General features: G+C 43.2%; 1 protein-coding gene across 2 annotated transcripts in view; it reads left to right on the top strand.

Moving 5' to 3' along the window:
* Nucleotides 1-6,372: 6,372 nt before the first annotated feature.
* Nucleotides 6,373-21,357, top strand: part of LOC138284352 (SITS-binding protein-like) — a 948,640-nt gene continuing 933,655 nt past the window's right edge. For both annotated transcript variants that reach the window (XM_069223028.1, XM_069223029.1), the window contains exon 1: nucleotides 6,373-7,147. In XM_069223028.1, the coding sequence (XP_069079129.1) occupies nucleotides 6,683-7,147 (465 nt within the window). In that variant the 5' untranslated portion in view covers nucleotides 6,373-6,682. The remainder of the gene's footprint in view (nucleotides 7,148-21,357) is intronic.

A 21,357-nucleotide genomic window follows, 5' to 3' on the forward strand; every position in this document is an offset into this window, starting at 1 on the left:
TTACTTAGCCCGGCATTGTTTAATATCTATATGGCCCTAATTTCATTGATTTCCTCCTTCGGCATTTAGGCTAAGTCATATGCAGATGGCACGCAATTAATTCTGTCATTGGAGAAAGACTATCTCGGCTCAGAGCTAAACTTTAAAGACTGCTTGACTGTAGTCAGTAAATGGATGCAAGCAAGCCATCTCAAGTGCAACACTGATAAGAAAGAGATTATACCACTTGGGAAGTACAATTCCTTCGACTCCAGGCTATGTTGGCCCAATTCCACCCCAACATCTCTGTTCAAAGTCTAGGTCATTAGAAACCTAGGGGTAAAATGTGATGCTTTTCTGTCCTTCTAGCCACAAGTCACCACTGTGGCAGGAATGTGTTTTGGCCTCATTAAAACCCTGAAAAAGTTATTTGACTACCTTCCACTGGCAGCCAGAAAAATAGTAGCCTTTGCATTATTAACATTAATTAATAACACCATGCATCATGCACTAATAACATCAATATTGGATTACCTGAATAGTCTGTATGCTGGCTGTTCCAAACTAACCTTTCGGAAGCTACAGGTGGTTCAACACTCTGCTGCCAGACTGGTACTGAAACTGCCCCATCATTCTTCAGCATCTGCAGCACTGAGAGCGTAGGGTTGGTTGCCAGCGCATAAATGGGTCCTGCTTAAAATTCTCTTATTGTTGCTCAGCGTTTATAGAGTGTTGTGGCCAAAATATATAACTGCTAGAGTTATCCGTCATACAACACTCTGAGGTCCTCAAATGTCAATCTGCTCAAGTCCAGGTTGAGACTGAAAACTCAAGGAGGAAAATCTTTTGCAATTCTGGGTGCAAAAGAATGGAACCACCTACCCAGACATCTTCGATTCATTGAACCAGAATCCTTATTTAGAAGGCAGCTTAAGACATGGCTCTTTGATATTTCTGACGCTACAAGTTCTTGGTTCACAATGTTTTGGAGTCATATACATTTACCGTCCAGCACCAGTATGCTCTTCTGGAAGCGAGTGTGCTTTATAAATCACATAATTCATTCTTAAATATCAACTAGCAGTGTCAACCCCATAAGTGCTTAGTCATCCAGCCGTTATGCCTGCCTCTGTTGCAGCAGTATCCATGGGAAGATGCCTAGCCGAGGAGGGTGGCATTTACCCAGGCAAAAAGGGCCCCAGGATGTTTAACCGTAATGTAAGAAACCCTGCAAACCTTCCAGAGCATCCTGGTCATTGTCACCAGATCCATGACCAGACCCACACCATCACCTACAAACCCTAACTTTTACTGTCATTTCATCACACCAACTAACACTCACTGAGTCCTGTATAGGGATGGCAACAATGCTAAGGGTGGGCACAATGGGCGTAACACTGCTCAGGCCACCAAGAGCAAACAGCGCAACAGATGCCATGGAGAAGAGCTTGACACCAACAGATGACATGGCCTGCACACAATTTTCAGGTGGAGCACTAAAACAGTTTGGTTCAGTAGAATAGGACTGTCCCACAAAGAGAGTGGCAAGTAAATCTATTCTCACTATTACCATCCAGTGACATACATTTTGATGAATGCCCCATACTCCCTTCTCATCTTCTAGACTGTTTGAAACATGCTACTAAAACACCACTAACATTGCACTGACAATATTGTGTCATATCCATTATTCGTTTATGGTCCTTCTCTGCTTTCATAGTGTCCTTCCTTGCTATAGGTGTTATGCCGATTCACCTTTCTAGGCATGTTTACATTCATGCAGGGTTTCCTGCTCCTACTGCGTTCAGTTCCCTAATGACTTGTCTCAATTATGTAGGGCACATAACTAGCATGTAATGGCACTCAATGTCTTTTCATCTGTAGCCTCACTGTCAAGGATAGGTTTTTAATTTTAATAAATCTTGAAAATACATTCCTAGTTTCCTATGTTCTTGGGAGGGCCTAGTCATGATGAAAGAGGGCTTTGGGTTCCATTAACTAACTCAGTGAAATCTTGCAATGCCGATCTTTACGTAGAATGCACTCACTCAAGCAGTGATGAGTGAATTGTGGGTGTGTGCAGTTAACTGTGCACCGTTTCAGGTTAGCACATTGATAAAGTCCTTAGTGCCAGATGGTCTAGAAAACCCATTTCTGGGATGTGTTCTGGCGAGAAACCCAGACAAATATTAGCACTACTTTGCATCAGCCTGAACAACTGTCAAGCATTCAAACATGGAGAGGTGCACAGGACTGCAAATTTATTTGGCTGTGTAAACTACAAGTCACCTGTAAGCATAAATGATTGCAAGCATTGCTTGTATCTACTTTAACATGCAACTCATGAGAACAAAACCCTTTCCCCACAACACTATAAGTTACCAATACTGAGCTTATTTTTCCTTTGACAATGTCACAGAACTAAACAAATGGAGAATCGACAATGTAATCTTGGATCATTTAGAAAACTAATTGACAGCACATCTACTTTTTTTGGTAAAATATTGAAGGTTCCTACTGCTTCAATTGCCGCTTTCATATGTGGTCCGTGTAGCAAATCCCTGGCATGAGAGAAGCAGCGGTTCTCTCAAAACTCCTATCACTAGATTTTCACATCTTGCGTGATGAAAATTGAGTTACTGGTGGGTGAAACTACAATCTCTGTCAGAGTGAAACACAAGCAAACCCCAAATTAATCTGTGCTCAACCCTTTGGTAACTTGGCAAGAAACAGTGAGGCTTAATTTAGAGGCAATGTGTAAAGTTTTTATGCAGCTCTTCAAACAGTAATAAAGTAAAACACAAAACAAGAAAAGTCACACACTAATATAGAAAACTAGAGGGATTCACTGAGGAGGGCCTTGCATATCAATTGTCCCAATATTTCTGACCCTAAAATTGTCACATTGTTATTTGTGATTTGTTGATGTAAATGTGACTGGAATTATTAGATTACAAGAGATTCTAAAAGAGGTGGTTGAGTGAGATATTTGGTACTGCCCTAAACACCAAGTGAAGAAGTATGTTTAGTGAAGAGCTAGCCGGTTTGGTGGCAGTGGGGGGTAAGGGGTGAATATATGGGGAGAAAAAAGCAACGTTTATTTTTTCCAAGGAGAAAAAGCCTACTGGTAAAGTCTTTCTAAAGGGCCTGTAGTAGGAATGAGCTTATTCATGACTAGGAGGGTTAACAGGTACTTAGTAATATGGAAGGGTAGGTAGGAGGAAATGTCCCACGTTTTCAATATCTGGAATTTGGCAGAGGTAGTGTTGGAGAGGATTAAAGTTTTAAGGCTTATTTTGGAGTTGAACGTCATGCTCAATTCCTTCCAAGGGGACAGAAAGGATGCTAAATGCTGGTGGAATAGATTGGCAGTTTAGTAGGTGGAATCATAGATGAGTTAAGCAGAAAGTATGGACAGGGAATGCTAAAATATTGTGAGACAGTCAGAGGCCAGCAAGGATGAGACGTGAGAAGGAGTTGATAGTCTGTGTAATCAAAGTAAATTTATTAAAACAAGCCAAACTATCAGATTATTCCACTCAGGCGACAATAGAGTGAAAGGAAATTAGAAGACTCACAATAGAGCCACGGGATACCCACTGTAGGAGTGAGGATAGATAGCGTGAGGAGCACCAAGAAGAAATAGTCAGACCAATAGATTGATGACTACTCAAGCATTGTATCTTGAGATTTGAGAAAAGCTAGTATGGTGCAGTGCCCAACTATAGTTAATACTACTGAAGGGCTGAGAAGGATGAAGATAGAAGTTGTGTTTATACTCAGCAGAGATTGGATGGTTGGGTACTTATACGGCTATGTGGGGATATTCTTGAGACAATGGATTTAAAATAATCTTATTGGGGTTGAAGGATCAAGAGGTTAAGCTTGATATAGATCTAGTCTAGTTGAAAATAAAAGGATTCGAGAGACAGGACGGTAAAGTGGAAAGGTAGAGGGTTCGCCAGTTAGTTTCTCCAGCAAAGGTACGAGCACTGGATTTAAAGCAAAATCAGATAGGCGCTGGATGAAGGTTTTGGAAAGACAGGATCATCCTTTGGCAGAGGATGCCAGTGCTTCGATGATTTGGTGGACTAAGGAATCAAGAGGGGAGGCGGGTTTGTGAGCCGAGGAAAATTGTGAGGTCCTCCTTGTTAGTTTCCACTGTAGTGGTTGAACTGGCATATATGTCTGGAGGGAGGAGATAACAGTAATAGCCGGGAATGGGAGGGGCAACTGGGCAGTTTCCAGGAATATGTAGACGGAAAAGAGAAGTGTATTATTAAACTTTTCGCAGAAGGTGGAGGCAATGAGAGTATAAAGTCCGTGGCCAATATGCTCCAAGCAAGAGGAGATTTAATAGGGCGAGAATTTGTATTTGGATGTAGGCGCCCTAGTGATTGGAAGAGGGAGCATGCTGATGGTCGTGTGGTTTGACACATGGATTTGGGCATTTGATGACTTTGGAAATAGTGAGCACTCTATCAACGCACCCCTTACATTAGGAGTAAGCTGGGGGCAAAATAAAAAAAAAACTTTACAGCAAACTATCAGTTCTGGTTTTAAAAATAAACAGATTTGAAATTCAGTCGTTAATTTTGTGAAAATATGTTGTGGTTTGAGCTAGTTGTGTTCAGGTGGTTTGCAGGCTTGCTTGAAATAGGCATTATTACGTAGGCAGTAGCCTCTCTGTGGAGGGAGCTGAGGAAACACCAAGTGAAGCTTCCAGCCAGAATGTATTCACAAAAGCGGCAGAATTAATTTAATATGAATAATTCGTCAGGATTTATCATGAGGCCAGCGCCTCGTCGTTTCTCTATGCTCTCGATACCCGAGCCTTCCTATTCCGATGCCTCCTGCACGAGGGCGCCCAGGGCAGGCCATGAATAGCTTTAGGCCTCCCTTCTCGCACTGCGAGGTCAGATGATACATGTTGTACATTTTACACATCTGTGATCCTTCCTGTGTTGTTAACGCTTCTCCTAATGTATCCAGCCATTCCTGTGCTGCTGCGCATATGCGTCTTTCCTGTCCGGATTAAATTCTCTACGGATTCCAGCGCAAAGATTTAGAAAATATTCTGCCCGATGCAGTAGTTTTTGTGCTCACTTTACACGCTGGCCCAGGTCACGTTTTTCAGTATGAAATTGTAAGGGCAAGGGTCTGGGCCATTGCAGTCTTTTCGTTTAATAGTTATCATCACCCTTAAGAATTGTTACTCTTCCACAATTTAGGAAGTGTTCAATATAATGTGGATAAATTCCGAATCTTGAATATTATTTCACAGTTTGATTTAAAAAAAAAAATGAAAAAGCCTATACCAGATAACTCACTTTTGACCCCGTTGATTGTCGGCAATGAAATGATATGTTTCTAATTCTAAATTGGGCAGTTTGGGGCCTGAATGTAACAGTTGTGCAAGGTTGCGCTAACTTGTTTACCAGCGCTAAATTGCTCGATCTCATGAAAGGTGAATAACTTGCCATTCCTAATTACAGCCCTTTGTTTATGAAATTAATGACTGAAAATATCATAGTTCTCAACTACAGTGATTAAAAGAGTCACTTCTTCAATTTAAAATGTCATGTGCCTTTTGTAAACTGCACGTGACAGGTGTAAAAAAAATACCTTTGAAAATATCACACTACAATTTATATTGCAGCCATATTGAACAACAGGGCAAATTTATTATTGTTTGGCATAGCGCATCAACCAAAGTTGTACAAGTGTGAGAAAGCAGCACAGAATCACATTTATTGAAAATGACCTGCTTCTACTGTCTTATGCAATGGAGCACAAACAGGCTGCCGAGCTCCACGCACATCCTTTGCACCAGGGTGCCCAGGTGAGTGTGGGATGTCTAGCGTAGCTTTTGTAATGACTTTGTGCCAAAAGCTAGGGGCAATATGCTTTAATGCCAAATCCCACCAAAGTAACCACCCCCAACGCAAAGTGGTGCAAAACAGCAGTGCAAAACACTATTTGCACTGAGAAAAGACGCATTTTCAGGTCGAAAGGAAATCCCCCTAGGAAAGGTTTGCGCTGCTTTGCACCACTTTGCTTCACTTAGCAAACCTTTAATATATCTGCCCCAGTGTATATTAAGCTGGCATTTTTCTAAATGACGTGGTTGCTTAAGTAATTGAACTTATTTATGTTTCTAACCCATCACTCAGGAAGTAAGCGTACACTGCAATTACCCCGGTTTAGTAATGTAATGCAGATATTGCGGCGGGCCTGTGCCCGCTCCATCTGTACGGTAGGTTCATTTTAAGGCTCCCTCTCCTAGCAGCAACTAATCACTTCCTACAGACGGAGTCACTTCGTGCAGCAGGAATGCGCAGACAGACTGCTCTCACTGCGACTCGGGCGACGTTACTGAGCAGCGCAGGCTTCACACAGCACACGTCAGGCTCCAGCACCTGAAACAAATCTGGCAGGGGGCGGCTCTGGCACCGCAAGGAAGCAGCACATTTGTGGCTATTTCCGGGCACTCTCCTTGCACTGCTAGCACACAGCTAACTGGAATATCTTCACAGTCCCCTTAGCAACATGTGGTAAGTGCCAGGCAGCCGCTTTAGAGAAGATTTACTTTTGCAAATGCACTTTTTCAAGCAGGCAAGTTGTTTTAAGTGTAGACTTAAATTTAGAAACTTATAGTAGCACGAAGAGCTCTGTTTTATTTGAAATAGTAATTTATTTTTAAATGCCTCACACTCGCACTCGGAATCACAGCCCTATCCCTGAGGTGACTTGGGACAATGGACAAAAAGAAATGAATGAAACCTGGAAAGGTGGAGTGGCCTGTATGGGAGTAGCCATCTTCTTCGTTATGACCATCGGGATCATTTACTGGCAAGTGGTAGACCAGCCCAACAAGAACTGGATCCTGAAGGGCAACCTTAGTGGCCTAATATGGGAGAGAAGGACCCAGTCCCTCATCCTGCAGACTCTGGGTGAGGACAAGACGTTTGTGGAGATTGGTGTTGGTGCCTTCCCAGACATGGAGATCCCATTTGTCAAGAACACATGCTGGACGAATAAAACGGAGTTCTGCTACACGTGGGACACCACCATGGACCTCAAAATCTCTTTGGAGCCCAACGTCTCTCTTAACACTGAGTGTTACGGTATCCATTGGACCCCGCTGCGGTGCAAAGTCAAACTTAAGGTAATGCGAATGGCTGAAAGTGACTGACAGCAGCACGCTAAGTTGGTTGTGAAATATGTGCGTGTGGCTTACAGTATGTCATGCTGTGTTGATGCTAGAGTACACTTCAGAATGTCTGATAGTTGCTGCCTCTACTACATTATCAGGGCCACTGTAATTCTACACAAGCGCAAGACTTAAGTTATTAACTTAGTATTTCATGCTGTGTTGATGCTAGAGTACACTTCAAAATGTCTGATAGTTGCTGCCTCTACTACATTATCAGGGCCACTGTAATTCTACACAAGCGCAAGACTTAAGTTATTAACTTTCAAGTTATCATCAAATCCAAGAACTCTGATGATTAGTTTGCTTGTGATTGCTAGGCACATCCCGTGGAAAAGAGTAAAACATTTACTTAAGTTAAACGAGACAGTTGATTTTTGCTTGTGGTGCAAACTTCAGTAAAGTGCTTCTAACACCTGCATTAAACCTTACCCCAGTCAAGCCCTGCTTAGTATTTTACTGCCTCAAGTTATGAGAGGAATTATATGAGCTGTATAAACAATTACTCCCTGTCGCCACAACAACACGAAAAAAATGTCTGCACGTCAGCTGTTTTGCTCTGAATCCATTCAATGTGCACAATATGTGTTTAAATGGGCATTCACACAGATAAATATATTATTCGAGGTATTTATAATCCCAATCATACCTGACGGATAAACTCTGAATACATTAATCTCATTCTTACATGTCTACGGATTGCTCGGAAATATTAATTGATTGTTTATAAAGAATACACATCGAGGACCACCCATTACTAAGTTCACATCAGCACAATAAGAGAACAATTGCACTGTCAACAATGTTGTTGATTGTTTGCAAATGATTTGGAACGTTGTTTTACCCTGTGAGCTGCTACATAATACAAGTAGAGTGCATCTTAAGTTCTCTGCTTTTGAAACAAGAAGAATGTTTTTAGGTTAGAGAATGCTTGTCTCTTTGTTTTTAATGCACACGAAGCAAATTAAAAAACATCAACTCTTTTAACACCGTCCATGTTTATGTAAGAACCCTGCCAGGGTTTGCTGTTTTCCCTTAAGTGGAACCAAAAGATTTACTCCCTTCTCCAAGTGAACATTTTATCTAACGTCCTTCTTTTAGAAAGCACATTTTAATTATTGCTAAATCTTTTACTTGGGTGTTTGGATTAATGGTGCATTAATGGAAGAGGTCTATGAATTATGGTGCCACAGGGATAGCTGCAGGTGTGGGCTGTGAATGAGCTAACAGATGCCCAGTAGAATACCTTTCGAGGGTATTATTTCCAGAACAGCTCAAGCCTCCGTGAAGCAGCCGCGCAGAAGGGGCATGTGAATGAACTAATGTTCCGGATGCCGGGTGTCAAGAAAACAAATCTGAACTGTAATCATTTAAGAAACACTATAGAAACTGGCATAATTCATAGTAACAGAAAATGTGACAGAGATTGCTGGGAGTCGCAATAGTTTATAGATTTAATTCCGTGAAAATAAAAAAAGGCACCATAACAGTTTAGTGGCCAAAGAGGAGCTCTACCGACTTTAAACACCCAGTGTCAGGCGACCTGTGCTTGTTTACAGTAGGGCTTACAATACAGCTGCATTTGCGTAATGTTATTACAATAGTGGATATCGCTGTTTTTCACTATTTTGTTAGCATAGAAATAGGGGTGATCATAATACACAAGCCTTACAATATTAATACGTCCAGGAGTATGTCCCATATCTGTAAAATGTGCCAAAGCCACGCCGGCCAACTACTACCGACAGTGTCATAGTTCACATCCCACAATACCCTATGCAGACAGGAAACTCTTCAACTCTAGCTTCTCACCCGCCCTTGCTCCTCTTCACTGTGTGCTCCGAAACAACTAATATGAAATAAAATATTGTCAGCTGGGTGTCTGGTGTGTTATGAAGGGGGTGCTTATGCAATCTGAAATGACCAGCGCTTCTTAAATCCTTGAGGTTCTTTCACCCACGCATCTAAGAGGCTTTTATATTAAGCAGCCGTGAATTCAAAGTCATCTGGAATGCAAAATCCCATTATTGCGGCTGAGTGGAAGGAGTAAACAAAAGAAGCCTAGAAATGTGACCCCAATCCTAGTATTTGCTGTAGCTTGAAGTACTTCTATCTCAGCGGTTTATTTTGTTTCTGACTAGCAAGACTAGCACCTTTTTAAAACAGAGAAGTACAAACTAAAGTTTGAGGAATACGAAAAATGTACTTCTGTGCTCCAGTTGATTCTCTGTGATGCAGTGCCCAGAACATGCCAAGGTTTTCAGAAAGCACCAAAGGGCTCGAAACCACGTCAACCGTCGCTCACAAAGTCTGAAAATTAATGTCCCTAAACTAGCATTCCCTAAGTAACTAAAAAGCAGAAGATTAATACAGCCACCAAATTCAACCACTCTTCAACAACCAACAAACATCCAACGCCTGTTCAATAAAACTCTAAACACCCCCCATTTGCCCTACACTCTCCTTTCTAGTAGACCTCCACATGGATAATACAATAAGCATGTGTTGGCACGTTAAATCCACTGCAAAAGCTAAAAGCTCTTGCAAAGAAACCCTCACCTCTGCCTAACTTATTGTGATTCACTCCACGCCCAAACGAAGAAGACAGATCTAAGGTTTATACCACACTCAATGTAAGACTGGCCACCAGTGTCACTAAGTTCAAGCACCTATCCCCATACTTTTGGCAACTCCATTGACTCAACTCAATTCCACCTACTCAACCTTTATGCCACATTCAATATAATACTAACCACCAAAGTCAAGGAGTGCAAGCACTTATCCCCAAACCTTTGGTGACTCCACTGCCTCAACTCAATGTCACTCACTCAACCGTTTATACCACTTTGTGTACCAAATTCAAGATAAGACTGGCCACCAGAGTCAGGAAGTGAAAGCACCCATCCCCCAACATTTGACATCTCCATTCACTCAACTGCACCAACACAACCATTTATGCTACAGTTTCTACCAGACTCAATTTAAGACTGTCTATAAAAAGGGGGAGGGGTTTAGGATCCCAGGCATTGCCACTCCTGTGAATAGGGAAAGGTCTGGTAATCAGTTTGTCCATTAGAATGGGAGACCCCTGAACCATTCACACATCTTATACTGGAGGTTGTAAGGACAAAACTGATATACATCGGTATCAAATCACAAGATAATCCTATAGAATGTAAAGAATTATAGCACAGTCCTAAAATGGTGCAGAAACTTGTATTGTATTTATTTGTATGCATGGGTGTTACAAATGGGGTTTCTAGTTGACAGTGGTTTGCAACCTGTCAAAGTATGGACCCTCACTCTAGTCAGGGTAAGGGAGCCACACAGCTAAGATAACCCCTGCTCACCGACTTGGTAGCTTGGCACAAGCAGTCAGGCTTATCTAAGAGGCAATGTGTAAAGTATTTGTATACATACACAGTAAAAGAGAAAACACCACAAAAGTACTCCACATCAGTTTAGAAAAATAGCCAATATTTATATGAGTAAAACAAGACCAAAACGACAAAAAATACAACATAGACAAGTAAAGATTCCAATTTTCAAAGATTAAATCTTAGTACACCACTTAAAAACACAATAGCTCCAACTTGGGCTATAACCGTGTCTTGAAGGAGTCACTTCCAACAGTCTAATTCCACTCGCGAGGGAGTGTGGGACGGTCGCAAAGTCTACGCAGCCACACCGCAGCACTCCTACTCCTCGACCTCCCAGCAGCTTTCGACATTTTCTTCCACAGCACTCTGCGCACCAGACTCCACAACATAGGAATCTGTGGAAGAGCCTTGGAGTGGATCCACTCCTTCCTCTCCGGGAGGACGCAGAGGGTCAGACTCCCGTCCTACACCTACGGACCCACAGGAGTCAACTGCGGAGTCCCCCAAGGATCCTCACTGAGTCCCACAATGTTCAACGCATACATGGCCCCTCTTGCTGCCATCATCCGAAGCCAAGGTCTGAGCATCGTGTCATATGCTGATGGCACGCAACTCATCATTTCACTCACCGAAGACCCATACACGGCCAAAAGGAACTTTCACTAAGGAATGGAAGCCATCACCACATGGTTGTGTCACAATCTGAATGCTTCTTACCGCGATTGTCACCAAGGTAAGGGCGACCCTTTCCAGTAGCCACGGTGATGCTGATAGAGTAACACCAGGCAGACCGTGACCTCCAGAAAGTGTCCCAGAGGAAAAAACCCAATCCTGGGAAAAAACTCCTGAAAAAGAGGTAAGAAAAAAGAGAAGCTTAATATGAACTGGAAACAGCAAAAACTGCAGACAAGAAAAAACAGGAGAAGTCCAAAAAATCACCGGATACAGGAGCGAGGACCACCACCAGAATGGAAGTGTTTGCAATGCAAGGAACAGAAGACCAACTGTGCTTATATACTGGCAAACAGGAGGTGACATGCAGGAAGTTCCGAAGACACCATCTTGAATTGGGAAAAGCCACATTTGAGTGAATAGATAAATAGCCATGGTGTAAAAGAGGAAGCAAAGCGTACAGGGAAGGAAACACAGACTCCTGGGAAGAAGAAAAGATGGCTAAGAGGAAAACCATAAAGAAAGAGAAAACAAGAAAAAAGACAGACAGAATAGGTAAGAGAGATTCTAAGGGCCAAAAGCGAGCACAGCGCAAAGCAGCACCCAAAGAAAGATGTACCGGCCGCGTTGTGGACCGAAAAATAGGCAGCGGTCTGAGACGTGGCTCAAAATGCGGCCTGCTGCAGAAACGGCCATCCAGGACACGGACCACCGATTTGACCGTGGTCTGCAAGTGGGACGCCGCATGTCCTCGCGGTGTCACAGGATGAGAGAAAGCTGCCTCAAGCTCAACTATGACAAGGCGGAGCTCATCATCTTCAGAAACACCCCCTCAGCTTGGGACGACTCCTGGTGGCCCACATTCCTCAGCAACCGCCCCCCGCATCGACCGAGCATGCCCACAACTTAGGAATCATGCTCAACTCCTCCCTATCCATGACCCGCCAGGTAAACTATGTGGCCTGCTCCTGCTGGCATACACCCCACAAACTTCAGAAGATCTTCAGATGGATCCCAGCAGACTGTCACAGGACAGTCACCCAAGCCTTAGTCACGAGAAAGCTCGACTACAGCAACGCCCTCTAGACCGGCACCTCAACTAGGAACATCAGAAAACTTCAACTCATCCAGAACTCCGCCTCCAGACTCATTCTCGACCTCCCTCACCAAGAACACATCTCCCAACACCTGAGGAACCTCCACTGGCTACTGGTCGAGAAACAAATCACCTTCAAGCTTCACACCCACGCGTACAAGGCCATACACAAGGCAGGACCAGCCTACCTGAACCACTGCATCTCCTTCCACACACCCCCACCAGATCCCTCCACTCCACCCAGATGGCCCTGGCCACCCTCCCTCGCATCTGCAAAACCATCGCCGAGGACGATTTTTCACCTACACTGCAGCATAGAGCTGAAACAACCTCCCACTGCACCTCAGACAAAGCCCGTCGCTCACGATCTTCAGGAAGAACCTCAAGATGTGGCTCTTCGGATGAGGCCCCTCACCTCCCCTCAGCGCCTTGAGACCCTCACAGGTGAGTAGCCACACTTTACAAATACTGATTGATTTATTGATATGCTATAATTCTTTCCATTATATTGGAATACTTTGTGATTTGATACAGACACATACCAGTTCTCAATATAAGGAGTCAGGAAGTGAAAGCACCCATCCCCAAACATTTGGCATTTCCATTGACTCACCCGCACCATTACAACCATTTATACCACATTCCTACCAGACTCAACATAAGACTGGTCTCAGAGTCAGGAAGTACAAGCATCTTTTCCCAAACCTTTGGCAACTCCACTGACTCAACTCAAATCCACTTACTCAACCATTTTTACACAAGTATATACAACACTCAATATAAGACTGGCCACCTGAGTCAGGAAATTCAAGAACCTATCCCCACACTGTGTCCTGAATTGCAAGAACCTATCCCCAAACTTTAGGACAGCTCCACTCACTCAACTCCACTGACTCAACCGTTTAAACCACAATTTATACTGCTAAATATAAAACTGGCCACTGGAGTCAGGAAGTGCAAGCACCTCTCCACAAGCCTTTGGCAACTTCAATGGCTCAACTCAACTCCACTCACTCGTCAGTTGAAACCTCAATTTATACTGCACTCAATTTAATTCTATTGACCAGAGTCAGGAAGTACAAGCACCTATCCTCAAACTTTTGGCATCCCCACTGACTCAACCGTTGAATAGTTGCGTGGTATCGACTGCACTTTACTCAAAATAATGCCTTGGATATGCATGCAGGTGCACTCTTCTAGGCCAGACATATTCACCCAAATACCCTCACTCCTTCAAAATTAGAAATAATTACTTGTGGGCTTGATATATCTCAATATAGTCTCATGAATGTAGACAGTTTTCCGAGCTCATGTCCCACTAAGAGATTCACTTTCTAATTCGGACACTTCTCACCACTATCTAGTTTCAGGCCTGTTTCACATCCTCCAAATATCATGTACCTCAAGGAGTAACATTAACTCTTGTGTACACATATACTACTGTAGAAAGACAGATTATTATGGTCAAGGTCAGATAGAGAAGAACATAATTTAAACAAAGGCAACTATTAACGAACAAAAGAAAAGTTTATTTTGCAGGAGAAGATGAGGATTATGAGGAAGTCTTGCTAGGAGAAATCTATTGTATCACAAAAGAGGAAAAATACAATGCATAAAAGGGTGAATGACTTTAGTACATTAAAGATAAAGCAGAAACAATCCACAGATACAGTTCCAGAGAGTTTCTATAGCACTAAAACTTTATTGGTACCAAAAACCTCTAGGTCAAGAGTGGTATTCCTAAAGCATTGACTTTGTACTTAGTGATCAACAGGTGGCTTTTTACTATCTCTCCAATGTATTTCAAACGCTGACACATCACTTCTGCAAATGCCTTTCTTGGTAGAGCCAGCAGCAGCCGCTGCAAATCTCTTTTGGTGGGTGGGGCAAAGGGGGAAATAATAAGTATTTTTTTTTTAAACGTACCAGCCCCACTGCCGGCCTCCTCGCACTTCTTCTGTCCTGATGGTGTTCCAGCAGTCCCTAGGACACCAGCACAGGCTCCCCACTTTATCCTGGCGCTGCTCTCATGCTCTACATAGCATGACAGCAGCACCACAATTGGTCTGAGGTGTTTGGCCTGCCACTCAGACAGTGCATGGGAACCTGTGCTGTTTCTCTAACCCAGCTGTGCGACACAGCCTTTTTGGAGAAACCTAAGTGCGCGTGTCACTTTGGCCGGCCTAAGACGGCCGGCGAAACGGACATGAGGACCTAACTGCACTCCACCCTTCCTCCTCCTCCCTCCCATGGACCAGCAGAGCCCGCCCCTCCCTGCATATGCTGGCTCAGCCATCAGCTGAAAAATAAAATTATAATAAAATACCGTATTTATTTTTTAGCTGCTGGCTCTTAGCCAGTGGGGTGACACTACTTCGCCATTGCAGGGTCTCCACCATCAACAAAGCAATGCCCTACGATGTAGTGATTTGTCAACAGAGCAGCATTTGATAAGTAACAAATCTATCATGTTTCGCTCATCAGCACAAAGTTTGAGCACTCATTTTACAGAGGAATTGTTATGAAAGAACTACAGTTTATCACAGTGGTTTCCAACCTTCTGACCTCTATGGACCCCCACTTTATCATTAATGGAATCTGTGGACCCCCACAGAATCAATAATGGAATCAGGGTCCCCCCACTGAGTCATTACTGAAAGCTGGGGACCTAATCTGTTAATATTATTTAATTTCTAAACTGTTGCAGACCCCCTGAGGAAGCTTCACGGAGCCCAAGGGGTCCCCGGTGCACGGGTTGGGGACCACTGGTTTAATAGTTTATTCAGGAGGCCAATAGTAACCAGGCCTATCTTATGACAGTCAGTGATATATTTTTCCTTGTAGATGCCCAAGTATCCCCCTGGCCAATTTGGGAGATGTGACTCTGAGGAACTCCATGTAGTTTATGTTGAACTTACCATTACCCTGACTATCCTTGGCTATTTAATTTCTTTCCAGGCAGGGGCGTTTTGTAATTCAGCCAGGGAATGCACTATCATAGATCTGTTTTTTCAAAGTTGGATCATCCGCTTTTAAATTATCAGGTGCTGGTCAGAGTATATATGCCTAATGTTTTCATATTTTCTTCGAAGTTTTAGCCGCGCACCGACAATCATCTACTTGTACCACTCATCTAGATTTTTGTTCATTGAATTAAAGCCAAATAACATAAGCTTTGTTTTATTGCCATTTAATGACAACCAGTGCTGGCCCAACAATTGTTAGCCAATGTATATGTAGGAAATGTATCTTTTTGTAAATTGGCAGGGAAATGCTGGTATCTCTGTGAGAGTTATCACCTATTATCTTATTATTTTGTATAAGTTTTAAAAACACAGGGTGTAAAGCTTAACCCTGTGTTACTCCACAATTCTCTACAAACTCTGTACACTACTGCATGGTTGCTGTTAAATGTGTAGGTGATCTTGAAAGCATGGTTTTCAATCATGCACTTGCCGTGTATGTTTTCTTTATTTTTCTTCTTATCGTTATCATCCATATAGATTTGCTCAAAAGTTTAGCTAAAAGTTTTCAGTGATGCATCATCTTCTCAAAGTCAGGGTCCTTGAGCACTTTCGCTGTACACGTGGCTTCTTTTAAGGTGTCACATGTTTTCTGGCACATCTCTGCCCTGCTTACCTTCTTGTATTTATATAAATCGTGGTATGGAATGGGAAAAAATTCAAATCAAATTCAAGCGAAAATGAGCTTATGATTTGCTCACTGACATATACGTGAATAACTTAATGCAAAAACTTTTACCAAAGGTATTTCAAAATTGAATAATTCACATTCTCAATTATCTGGTTTAAGAGATACATGTATTTGAAAACGTGGTGCCGATACATAACAGTATCAGCTAATTCTTGAAGTACAAGCTATTTCAAGAAAATATAACAAAAAAACAAAGCTTCAGAAACAATCAAAAGAATCAATTCAGAGTCTTCCAAATATTTCTAAATGGATGCATTGTTGTAGAAATGCAATCCATTTTGGAGGAAGTGGGTAGTGTTTTGGGGCAGAATCATAATACAAGGCAAACCTGTCCTATAATCATTTCAAGAGTGTGTCCCATAAAATTGCTTTCAACACCACTGTTAGACCTGACAGCCTTAGGGTGGTCATCCCCCAACTTTTTGCCTGCCTCCCTCCATTTTTCTGACACTATTTTTGCTGGTTTTAGGACTCTTTACACTTTACCACTCCTAGCCAGTTATAAAGTGCATGTGCTCTCTCCCCTAAACATGGTAACATTGGTTCCTACCAAATTGGCATATTTAATTTACTTGTAAGTCGCTAGTAAAGGGTGCTACATGTGCCCAGGGCCTGCAAATTAAATGCTACTATTGGGCCTCTGACTGTGCCACCGAGATAAGTAGCCCCTTAACCATGTCTTTGGCCTGCCATTTCAAGGCGGTGTTTCACTGCCACTTCGACTTGGCATTTAAAACTACTTGCCAAGAATCAACCTACCCGTTTTCTACATATAAATCACCCCTAAGGTATGCCCAAGGTGACCCATTGGGCAGGATGGGAAGTAGGTAAAAGGCAAAACATTTACTTATGTGTTTGACCTGTCCTAGTAGTGAAAAACGAATAAATTTGTTTTCCATTACTGTGACGCATGCTCCTCTCATAGACTAGCATTAAAACTGCACTCATATACATATATGTGGTAGATTCTGATCTGGAAGGAGTGGCCATGTCATATTTAGTATGACCAGAATGGTAATAGAAATTCCTGCTTACTGGTAAAGTTGGATTTAATATTAGTATTTTAGAAACACCACTTTTAGAAAGTGGGCATTGCCTTACAGCTTGTCTCCAATCCATTTTGCATTCCACCCAGACAACCACAAACCCAGGACACTCAGTAACATCTGCATTCATATACTTACTGAATGGGTCTTCCTGGGCAGGGAAGGTGGAGGGGCTCACCCTTACATTTCAAAGGCCAGTGGCATGCCCTCACACATAGGACTGACAACACCCCCCCCCCGCCCCTACAGGGATCCTGCCAGACAGGACTGGATTAAAAGGGGAACTTGTGCACGTCAAAACCACTCTTTGAAGTTTCCCCAACTTCAAAGGCATTTTTGGGTATATAAACTGGGTTTCTGACCCCACCAAATCAGACACTTCTGGACAAACTCCTGCAATCTGCCAGAGGAACACCAAACACAAAAGCCAAAGCACCTTATTTTGTACACAGATGAAGCACCCCTTTTTTCACCATCCCATTAAACACCCTGCACACACTTTTGTCCATTCACACCCTTTTGCACTTCCCGTGTTTAGTAAGTCAATGTCATCCATCATTTTTTGTTCCACAGTGTCACAGTCCAAAAGTCCCTGTTTTTCAGGAGATGTGTTACGAGTCATGGTGGATGAAATCATAAGAGTAGATCCACGATTGTTTGGAGCACAAGTCCAGCACACTCCCCTCAGTAGGAAAAGGGGAAAGATCGTTGACAAAGTCAATGCTGTAGGCACCACCCTGAGCCCAAAGGAGGACATTAGAAAGAGGTGGAATGATCTCAGGGGCAATGTACATTCTCTGGTCTCCAGTCACCAGCTGCAAACCAAGAAGACTGGTGGTGGCCCTCTCAGTACCCCATTACATGTTTTTTCCTAGGCAGAGAAGTTCTTTGCCATCCTGCATCCGGAGGGCTTGACAGGAATAGCAGGGGGGAGAACATTGGTCAAGTGTGTGTAGTAGAGAGAATGACCAGACTGTAACTCACAGGAGGCACTATTTCAGCAACACCAAACATCAGAAGAAAGCTTACTTGCCATCCTGTACCCTCAGGGCTTGACAGGAATACCTAGGGGAGTGTAGTCTGGTGAGTCATAAGACTAAAAATGTCACCAAAATGCTATGCCATGCATGCACATAACTCATCTTTTGCCTCATTTACTGTTACTCAACTCACCAGCCCAGTGTTTATCTGTCCAAAGACTTTTATTTGGCAACTCACAATTAAAATTTACTCACCGGGGCAGATGAGATTTGTATAGTGTGTGTAGGTCAGGGACTGACATGATTCCATCTCTCAGCAGGCAGTGTTCTATAACTCCAAACTCCAGACTAGTGGTCAATTGTCCAAAGACCCTTGTTTTTTACCAATCAATTTAAGGGTATGTTGGAAAATGGGTTATTGGCAAAGGCAGGTAAATACCTACACTTAGCAATAGGCCACTAACCTCCACTTAGGTCCAGTTAAGTCTCAATAAATAAAACCCAGCTCAACCCTTGGTAGCTTGGCAACGAGTGACAAGGCTTAACTTAGGAGACATATGTGTAAAGCATTTAAAAATCACAAAACAGTAGATAAGTAAAACACAAAACACAAAAAAATCCAACACCAATTTATACAAATAGATTATATTTTTATCTTTAAAATGACACCAAAACGAATAAAATTGGATAAGGGGAACTGGAGATATGAATTTTTAAAGAATTAATGCCATCTAGTACATAAAAATAAAAAGAGCCAATCTGGTCATCTGGTCGCACCTCGACCGGGACAAAGTGAAAGTTTGAGGCTGACTTTGATGGAGCCCGGCTTGGCTACAGCCCGCAGGAGGCCTCGGTCAAAAGTTTACCTTAGGACTTAGTCGTTTTTCTGGAGGTTTTCTTCAGTGGGGCCAAGTCGCCAGCCCAATCCGACCTCCTGGAACTCTTCCTCAGAAACACGTTGCAGGAGCCCTCGGTGGAGATTTTTACCTTCGTACTTAGTCATTTTTGCAAGGTGAAAATCCTTCAACCGAGGAAAACCTGAATCTTGATCTGACGTCCTTGGAACCCTCTTCGGATACACTGCCTGGGAGGTCCCGGTCAACTTCCTACGTTCGGACGTAGTCATTTTTTCAGAGATTTTCTTCATCGGGACGAACCGGCAAGTCAGGTCGGGTTGCGGTTGAGGCAAGCTGGCTAGAGTTGCGGCAGCAGGTTGGTCCCTTTTTGGAGCTTTTTTCAAAAGTTCTTCAAACTTCTCCAAACTTCTGGATGTTATTCCAGATGTTCCTTTGAGGGTCTTTTGAGGTCCACAGCTCACCCCAAGGTTCCAGAAGCTCTGAGATGCTCGTTGAGGGTGCAGACTACAACTCCCAGAATGCACCTGACTCAAACTCCTTTTTGGCTACTGGGCAGTGGTCAGCTGGTTGGTTTCTTCAGGAGTTGGTGCAAGGGACTCTGGTTAGCACATTTTCACATGTAGGAAACAGGGAGTCCCTCCTTGAACCAGTTGAAGCCAGGCAAAGTCCTCCTTGTGGTGAAGCCCAAGTGTGCATCTGGTGCAGTCCTCCAGAGTGCAGTGTCCAGGTGCGGGTCAAGGGTCCAGCAGGGCAGTCCTTCTTCTTCTGTAGTTCTTCCTTGTTGGAATCTGGTAGGGATCTGAGGTGTGGGCGCAGGTCTGCCAGTTTTATCCTTGCTCCTGGGTGAAAAACAGGGTGGTCCTGGTTCTCTAATCAGGGGCAGGGTCCTTCCCCCCTGTGATGACCACTTCCTGGGAAGTGTGGCAAAAATCAATCCCAGGGAGCAACATTCCTCAAAAATCCATCATGGCTCAAAGTGATTTTTGGAGGTTACATCTGGCTGAGTCCACCCATTGGTGTGGCTAAAAATCCTAAACACACCCCTCTCCTGCTCTCTCCTAATCTAATCAAGGGGGCACCTAATTGTCTGGGTTTGCAGGAAGTGATTGTGTTGCTCGGTTGCTCTAAATGTCCTTCCCTGCCTTTGAAGACCAGTTTGGCAGCCCTCCCACTTTTCTGCTTCCCCATCTGCTGAGGGGGGATCTCCTCCCCCAGGCATATCTCTTTGTATTGAGCCAGGCCACTTCACACCTCATCCAGGCAGCCTGGCCAGGCTGCCAGAGGCTGGCCAATCAGAGCACAGCAGCAAAAATGCTGCAGGGCTGAAGTTGGCAACTTTTCAGGTAAAGTTCCTTACCTGAACAAGTTATATTAAATCCAACAACTGGAAGTTGTGGGATTTATTATAACAGTTAATTTGATACCATACTTGTGGTATCTGTTACTTGAGGGGACTTTTAAAATTAAAATAAAGTCCCCCTATTGTAGCCTATGAAGGCCATTCACTACAATGAGGGAAAACAAATTTGTCTGGTTTACCTCACCAGGGCTTATAAAACTATTTATTAGGTCCCTGCTTATAGTTACATGGCACCCAGCCCTAGGGGCACATAGTGCACACCTTAGTAGTGACTTATATGTAAAAATAAGGTAGTTTAAGACTTTGGAACTACTTTTAATTCCGAAGTCGAATTTGCATGTAACTTTCATTTATAAGCAGCCAGCATGGCAGGGCTGCCTTTTAAATGACACTGGGCACCTCAGCAGTGCACCTATGAGTGCACCACCTATGCTGGGGTCCCTAAACCTACATGCCATATACTAGGGACTTATAGGTAGGTTGACTTAGCCAGTTATAATTAGCCTAATTTGCATACTGATTTTACACAGAGCACAGGCTTTTGGACTGGTTAGCAGTACCCAGAGTACCATTAGAGTCAGGAAAACACCAGCAAAAAGTGAAAAATGGGGGCAAAAAGTCAGGGAGCCTCGGAATCAGCCCTGTTTTCTCACAGGGTACAAACCTGGGAAGATGACATTTGTCAAGTGTGTGCAGTACAGGCACTGACATGACTTCAACTCCCAGCAGACCCTTTTCCTGTAACTACAAACAGTAGCACAGTGGTCGCATGCCACAATACATCTGTTAGAAAACTCTCATTTGCAGAGTACTTACTGGGGGGAGAACATTGGTCAAGTGTGGGTAGTAGGGAGAGTGACCAGACTGTAACTCACAGGAGGCACTGTTTCAGCAACTCCAAACATTAGAAGAGAGCTTACTTGTCTAAAGACCTTGGTTTGCAAACTCACAATTTAGGTTTACTCAGCTGGTAGGATACCATTAGTAAAATGTGGGAAGTAGAGGGATGGACATGACTACTAAGGTCATGATAACACCGTGTCTATACAATCAACCACCA

The sequence above is a fragment of the Pleurodeles waltl genome, chromosome 3_1, assembly GCF_031143425.1.
Source record: "Pleurodeles waltl isolate 20211129_DDA chromosome 3_1, aPleWal1.hap1.20221129, whole genome shotgun sequence".
In the NCBI taxonomy this organism is placed as follows: domain Eukaryota; kingdom Metazoa; phylum Chordata; class Amphibia; order Caudata; family Salamandridae; genus Pleurodeles; species Pleurodeles waltl.